Consider the following 8,175-nt stretch of genomic DNA (forward strand, 5'->3'; position numbering starts at 1 on the left):
CCTCAATGAGTTAAGTTGAATCTTAGTGTCCTGTAACTTACAAGGCTTTTTTCTCTTTTCACTCTTCTTAAGTTGTCAGTCAACCCAAGACATGCTGGAGAGGAGAGTTGGAAGCACAAAAGGTCAAGATCACAGGTTGAGATAAGAACAATTTACTGCAAACAGCAATGACATAAGAAAACAAATACTAACAGCAACAATACTAATGACAAAAGGTGCAAGAAAATCAGTGATTGACACGAAAAAACTCCCTTGATAACTGGCAGTAGTGGACATCTCCCTCCACCATGTTTTCTTGACTAGAAGGAACCCCTTTTCCTGGAAGAGATTCCAGTTCCCCGGTTGCTGTCAATGACAAGAGGTGGTATAGAAAAACCTCTGGGTCCAAGCCATGCCCCCCCTCCTGGCTTCTGCAAAAATTAACCTGGCCGGTACAAGTTTTTGGTTTCTCTGGGTCTGGACTGAAGGCACTTGAGATGGTAGATCATGTTCAGACTCAAGTGTTTATTATTTCTTATCAGTGAAACAGTCTCACTGCTGTGAGTTGGGCAGCTTTTCATTAGAAGGCACAACATGGCCAACAATCTCTTGTTACAAGGTCTTTTAAGACTAAACTATCCAATTAAGAGCTGACACCTAGATTATTTTCCCTTTTAACTCAGTAACTGATCCCAAAGAGCTTGCAATGCAGGTGTTTCTGCCCAATTACAAAATGCCACCCAAACCCAAGAAGAAGAAGAAGGAAGCAGCATGAAGAAGAAACCCAGGACCACACCCTGTGCCCTCCATCTTACTTGCATCCACAACATACTAAAAATCCCAAAACCTAAATTTCTCACCAAGTGATACACCTACACTACTCTCTATAATCTATTTCACACTTTTGTGGATTCTAGTCTATCTTGAAGTCTAGGAAACTTTCTCCATGAATGAGGGTCAAAGTCAGTGCTCCCCTGGCAGTCAGGGCACCCCAGAGCAGACAGAAATATTCCCAGTGCCCTGGATTTCCATATAAACCCTTTCTTGACCTGAGCCAGGCCAAGAAAGGGACAAAGGCTTGGAGAATTGGTAGTGGCTTGTTGAAGAATCCCTAAAGGGGATAGAAAATGGCTAGAACTTTACACTACCATGCGCTGCTGCAGTTCGCCCTTTATGGGCTGCTAGCCTTTTAAGCTCGTCAAGAATATGAGTTTGCATTTTGAAATGTGGTTTTTCTGTGAGTTTGATTTGATTGCAGACACTTGAGGAAATAATTTTATTATGAAACAAGCATGGGTCATTGGCAAAGCTACCATAAGATAATAACTCCATTAAGACATGAAGGACAGTACTCTTACATAGAAGCCTTATTTTGTATGTTCTTTCTAGCTATGCTTTATCTGTTGTGAGTCAAAAGTGATTGTATTCCTGCTTGAAATGATGAATTCTTGTCTTCCTTCCTGTATAGTGTCCTGGAGTTGTGCAATGAAACCCTGTGTTTACTGACTCACTTTTAAGTCAGTCGTAAGATGTCCAGGTCATGATTCATCCCAAAAGGAAACCACAGCTATCAGCTGTGGTCGTGAGTGTGTTTGGTTCCTTACTTCTTGGGTCAAGACGACCTGTAGCCATTAATTCTGTTGTATAAAAGAAAGCTGTAGCTCATAAAAGTTTACTTCTGAGACTGCTCAGTGTGGGTGTAAAACAGACTGGAGTTGAGTCAATATGCTTAACTGTGCACATTGTTAGGAAAGAAAGTTGAAAGTTTAAATATTATGGGTGTGTTTTGAAACAGCAGTGCCAAACAAGGTAATGCTGTTTCAAAATTTTTCTTTGTAGTAGAACTATTTGAGAGACTGCTGAGAATGAAAACTGCAGTTCAGCCTTCTATGTACAAACATGTACTTCCATGGCCTCCTCTATTGTGTTCAAACAGGAGTTTCCTGTAGGGGGAGTCAGCAACCTTACTTTTTTTTATAGTCATCTAGATAAAATTGTAGCTTAATATTTTCAAAGTAGTTGAAGTTTTTAGGGATCTGTTTTCTGTTAAAAATCAGATATTAATTGGATGTTGATTACCCAAGACCTCTTCCACGTTGTTACTGTAATTTAATTTTTAAGTATGACTTACTAAGCTGAGGTTGAGAGAATTTGGGAAAGTATTTTTTAATTTATTTGTTTTCTTCTTTTTATTACTTTATCACAACACTTTGTTTTGTGAGTGGATAATAAGATTATTACGGTTGCTGGTTTTGGTATCATAAAATGAGTCAACGGAAGCTTTTGAAACATTATATGGTTGTAATATGTCAAAGGAGGGTTTGAATGTTAATACTTTCACTTTACCTGGAATAACACTTTACCAGATTCTTCCAAGGCCAGGTTGTCAGATGTTAATAGGTTAATGTTTAAGTTATGGATCTGCTCTGCAAAGTGACAGTGTAAAACAATATCTGGTTTAGTCAGCTGTTCTGCTTCAAGTGCATTCAGATATTTGCTTTGTTTGGTAACAAAATGTTTACTTTGTCAGGTACCAGTATGCATTTTGTTCAACACTAGATATTAGCATTTTATGGTGTCCATCTGTACCTTGAAAAAAACTTGAGAGGCAATCAAGTTAAGCAGGTGTATGGAAAGTCCTAGATTCCTTCAGAGAGTTGGGGGTTTTTTTCCATATGTCTTAACAGTGAACAAAAAAAGGCAACTTTTTTAATAGTGATTATTTTAAAGTTGCTATGAAGATAAGGGTATTTGGCATGGAATTGAAAGTATAGACAAGAAGTGCTGGTGTGCTGCTAAAAAGCCAGTGAGTGTTCTCAATATGAAAAACTATATTGCTTTTGTATTTCAAAGCAAAAAAAAAGTTTATGTAAACAAGCTAACTTGAGGTAAAATGGCAATTTGGGCAAAGTCCTTCAACAACACAAGCTTTGAATTTGTTCTAATTAATTTCAAATCTTCAAGTTGTCATGCTTTGAGTAGAATGTTACCTTGAATCAACTCACTCTGGTTAAGAATGCTTTTTGCTTTTCTCCCTAGGAAAACCAGGTCTCTGTCTGGTTCAGTCCAGTGAACATTAGTCCAGTGTTTTAGTCTGATTCCCACTGTGTTTCTCTCCACGTATTTTTGTAATAATCATGTAAAAAATTGACATGATTTTACATTATTTTTACTGTATTCAATTACTAGAGGAGTACAGTGAACTAGTTTCCATGAATACACTAGGTTTCAAGTATGTTGAAACATTATTTTCACAACTTCTGAGTTATTTTCTATGCCCAGATGTGACTGAATACCTTTGTAGTACCACAAGGTGTAGTATTATTGCAATGAAGTAAAACTTGCATTTAGAACAATAAAGCAAATGAGCTGACATTGTTGGTTGAATTGTTACATGATCATTAAAAGGGTGAGTCACTGCATTAGGAGAATTGGATAGAAATGCTCATCATTTCCAGCCAGTGACGCTGAACTCCTTTGGCTTTTGGTTTCCCCAGTGGATGAAGTATTTTAACTGTAATTTACAGATACTGTTACTTAGTTATGTTGTGCAAACTGAAGACCTAAACAACACCAACATTATTTTTTTTAAAACTGCCTGAATTTCCATCATCATAATCTGTCATGGCTTAAACCCAGCCAGCAATTATCATGCAACTGCTTCCTCACTTTCTTCCTGCCTAGTGAAATGGGGAAGAGAATCAGAAAAAAAAAAGAGTAAAACTCAGGGATTGATATAAGAACAGTTTAATATTTAAAATAACAACAGTAATAAATATAACAACAATCATAGTAATGAGCTAGAGGGAGAGAGGAGTAAAACCCAAGAGAAACAAATGATGCACAGTACAGTGCCTCAGCCCCCACTGTCTGATGCCCATCCTGTTCCCTTCACTGGCAAATGCTTCAGCCACACTGCCCTAGTTGGTGAGAGCAGGGGTTGGGAGAATGAAGAACCATCCCCTGTAGAAGATCCGGTTCAAGACCCATGGGATCTGATGAGATACATCCATGGGCCCTGAGGGAACTGGGCAAGAAAGTAGCTAAGCCACTAGCCATCATATTTGAAAAGTTGTAGCAGTTCTCCTTGGAAGTTCCCACAAACTGGAAAAGGTGAAGCAGAACATGCATATATTTTTGGGAAGGGAAATTGGGAAGACTCAGGGAACTACAGGCTGGTCAGTCTTATCTCAGTGCCTGGCAGGATTGTGGAACAGAACCTCCTGGAAATTATGCTAAGGAACATGAAAGGTAAGGAGAAGATTGGTGACAGTCAACACAGTTTCACTAAGGACAAATGTGATGGTTGCCTGTGGTGGTGTTGCAGTGGTGACAGATTAGGGAAAAGTGAGTGCTATCATCTACCTGCACATACGTAGACTGTTTGACACTGTGCCACATTACTTTTCTCTAAACTGGAGACCGATGTTTTTGACAAATGAACTACTCAGTGAATAATGAATTTGAAGGATTGTGGTGACTGGCTCATTGTCCAAGTGGAGACCAGTGACGATTGGTGTCCTTAGGGAGTGGTACAGAGGCAAGCACTGTTTAACATCTTTGTCAGTAACATAGACATTGGGATTGAGTGCACCCCAACGATGTGTGCCAGTCAGTGTGGGATGAATGAGGTGCTGGAGGAGAGGGAAGCCAATCCTTGCCAGGCTTTGAGAGGTGGGCTCATGTGAACCTCATAAAGTTCAACAAGGCCAATTGCAGGGTCCCACACTTGGTTTGGGGCAATCCCAAATACAAATACAGGCAGGGTGGATTGGGAGCAGCTCTGAGGAGAAGGACCTGGGGGTGCTGGTGGATGAGAGGCTGGACATGACCCAGCAATATGTTTTCACAGCCCAGAAAATAGATTGTATCCCAGGCTGCATCCAAAGCAGCATGGCCAGCAGGGTGAGCGAGGAGGATTCTGCCCCTCTGCTCTGTTCTGGTGAGACTCCACCTGGAGTGCTGCATCCAGCTCTGAGGACCCTGGCAGAGGAAGACATGGACTTGTTGGAGTGAGCTGAGAGGAAGCCATTAAGATGATCAGAGGGCTGGAGTCCATGTCCTGTCAACACAGGCTGAGACACTTTTGTTCATCATGGAGAAGAGAAGCTCCAGGGAGGCGTTAGAACTGCCTTTCAGTGGCCAAAAGGGACTTATATGAAAGATAGTGAGGGACTTTTTACGAGGGCATGGAGTGATGATATGAGGGTAATCACTTCACCCTCCATAATATTAAGAAGAAATTCTTTACTGTGAAGACACTGGTACAGGTTGCCCAGAGAAGGTATGGATGCCCCATTGCAGGAAGTGTTCAAAGCCAGACTGGACTTTGAGTAACCTGGTCTAGGGAAAGGTGTCCCTGCCCTTGGCAGAGGAGTTGGAACTAGATGATCTTTACATTCCTTTTCAACAATGCTTTTAGGATTCTTCCATATGTATAGAGGATTTTCTTCCTCTGCCTCAGGAAAAAAGAAAAAAGAAAGTGTATGAAGCTGATCTATTATTTAAGGTGTTTTTGACAGTTAACACTTAGTAAGCAGTCTCTTTTGTAAAAGGTCTTGTATGGTAATGATTTCTCAATGAATGAAAAATGTGTTTATTCACTGTGACCTGGGCTGTAACTTCATTTTATGTAGCCGTGTCATGCATTAAATGAGAAAGCAGAGCCACCTAAAGTATAACTGTTGTCTGTGTGGAAAGGAATGCTAGTTTTGACACATGGAAGGAAGGCAGCAAAAATACATCTAAGGAGAGAGTATACTTAGTTCAAGCAAAAGTCTAGACAGATTTATCCTCTTTATGGCATTGTGTCATCAATCCTTCAGCAGTGGATGGCTTCAGTGGTATGCACATTTGTATATGTGTACTTGCTAGTATATAATTGTAGGCATACTTTACTATGTATATACATGTGGGTGTGTTTAAGTACTGTATATACTACTATGTGTTTACATCATGGATGCATGCTTGATTGAAGTCACAGTAGTCTTCAAGAGAAATCAGACTTTTGTCATCATGACTTATGGAACTCATGATCTAGATGTGAAATTCTTCAGATTTCCTTTTCTGAATGACAAAGAAATATTTCCCATCTTATGGACAGAAAGAAGTTCAGGAAACAAAAGTATTTCTAGTTTGTGAAATACAGAATAGGCAGTACAAGTGAGGTAATATAGCAAATGTAAAAAACAAGTTGTTCTTAAATTATTTTTAAAAATTGCAGTTGAGTATTTAATTATATAAATGTATAATATTACTTTTTTTTGTTTAGTTCAAGGAAGAAATATCTAAGCGTTTCAAGTCCCACACTGATCAGCTTGTGTTGATATTTGCTGGAAAAATTTTAAAAGATCAAGATACTTTGACTCAGCATGGAATTCATGATGGACTCACTGTTCACCTGGTTATCAAAACACAGAACAGGTAATCTTAATAACAAGTGATCTTCTGTTTACCTCTAGAGAAGTTAAAGTGCTCTGCATTATTAATAGCTTTCTGTTGGGCAAAACTAGATTTGACTAAATCATCTTAAGCAGCTCCTTAGTTTCAGCTGCTGCGGGACAACAGTGAGGTTATGAAATTACACTGTTTTTTAAAATTCATCTCATATTTTATGTTGATTTATGTTTTTAAATAAATTTTACTTTTTCTTTAGGTTGTTTTTTTGGAGGGTTTTTTTGGTTAGTTGGTTTTTGTTATATAGCTTTTTTTTTTTGTTCCAGCTGTGTTTTGTCTTCACAGTTGTTAGATATCATCTCTTACTATCCATTAATAAATTGTATCCAGATTGTCTTTTCCCGTATGAAAACTTGCAGTGAATCTTTTCTTTCTTTTTTTTTTTTTTTTTCTCTGCAGTGAATTTTCTTGCCTTGTTTTACCAACACAGTGAGTAAAGACTATTTTGGTAAAACAAAGAAAGAAAATTTTTGGGAACTGCTTTAGTATAATGAATTTATCTGTCTAAATAGACTTTCGATTTTAAGGAGTTTGGGGATTTTGTTTGATTTGTTGTTTTTTTTTTTTTTTGGTCAGTTTTTGCGTTTTGTTTTGTTTGGTGTTTGTTTTTTTCCTTTGGCGAAGAAGCATTAGAATGATGGTAAGAAAGCTGTATCAGTTAGCTATGGTGTGTGCACTTCCTGTGAAGTGCGCAAAAATCTTTCCAACAAGTAGAGCAATAGATCGCTCAAAAGCAGTTGGATATTAGTCAATAACATGTTCATTCTTTTAGAGTGAAAGTGGTTTTACTTCTGTTCTACTTATGTCTTTTCTGTTTATGGTGAGGATCCCCTCTGATGTGAAAATGTCTTATGTTGGAGGAAAGAGCATGAAGTGTAGGAGAGAACAAAAGTAGGCTTTCCCTTTCAAGGCCTTGCCAAGACACAAAGGCTGGCTACTAACATTAGCATTAAATAAAATTCTTGTTGAAATTAGTATCATTAGCATTAAATGTAGGTACTTTTTGAAACTAATACCTTCAGTTCTATATTCATGCCCTAGAAGGATTATGTTCTCTGTCCTGGAGTCAAAATACATGTTTGTACTGTCAGAGGTTTCGCTTTCCTGCCCTTTGCCTCCTCCACCTGAAATTTAGGCTGATACAAGCCATGTCAGTCTTGAATAGAGTATTAGGTAATACTGCAGTTCTGTTCCTTTTGCATCTGAATGAGTATTCTGCTGTTGCTATTTTTTTTGTTGCTTTTTTTGGCTACAGTCTTAATTGTGACAGAGAGGCACCATGAGTACTGCTAGGAGGATGCTTTTGACTTGCGCAGTTTTCAGAGGATTTATAGTTTGGACTTACTGTAGCTATATCTCGGGGTCGGCTGCTTGTTCTCTGCCCCCAAGGTGAGTTGGGTGGTCCAGGGAAGGACCCCAGGCTCTGAAGAATGAGACTGGACTCTCTGTTGTTCGGTCTTCAGGTTGTTTATTAAGTCTTATCTACAAAATTTTCTCCCTGGCAGACAGAGGTCTGACCAGCAAGGCAGCCACAACGCTCTCCGACCGCTCCCAAGGCTGCGTCATCTTTTATACTACAAATCACGTATATCATATTTACCTTTACTTTCCAATACCTATCACCCATGTTAGACAGTGCACGTCTATTCTAAACCAATCCCCAAGTGCCAACATCACAGCAGAAGATGGAGAACAAGAAGAAGAAAGAAGAAGGACGAGACACGCCCTGTTCCCTCCATC

At 38.9% G+C, this 8,175-nt stretch overlaps 1 protein-coding gene across 1 annotated transcript in view; it reads left to right on the forward strand.

Annotated features, from left to right (window-relative positions):
• The first annotated feature begins 4,872 nt into the window (after positions 1–4,872).
• The window catches only part of UBQLN1 (ubiquilin 1), a 22,557-nt gene continuing 19,254 nt past the window's right edge, over positions 4,873–8,175 (forward strand). The window contains exons 1-2 of the mRNA XM_005420874.3: positions 4,873–4,884; positions 6,251–6,402. Coding sequence (XP_005420931.3) covers positions 4,873–4,884; positions 6,251–6,402 — 164 coding nt within the window. The remainder of the gene's footprint in view (positions 4,885–6,250; positions 6,403–8,175) is intronic.

Source organism: Geospiza fortis, unplaced genomic scaffold (genome assembly GCF_000277835.1).
Source record: "Geospiza fortis unplaced genomic scaffold, GeoFor_1.0 scaffold12, whole genome shotgun sequence".
In the NCBI taxonomy this organism is placed as follows: domain Eukaryota; kingdom Metazoa; phylum Chordata; class Aves; order Passeriformes; family Thraupidae; genus Geospiza; species Geospiza fortis.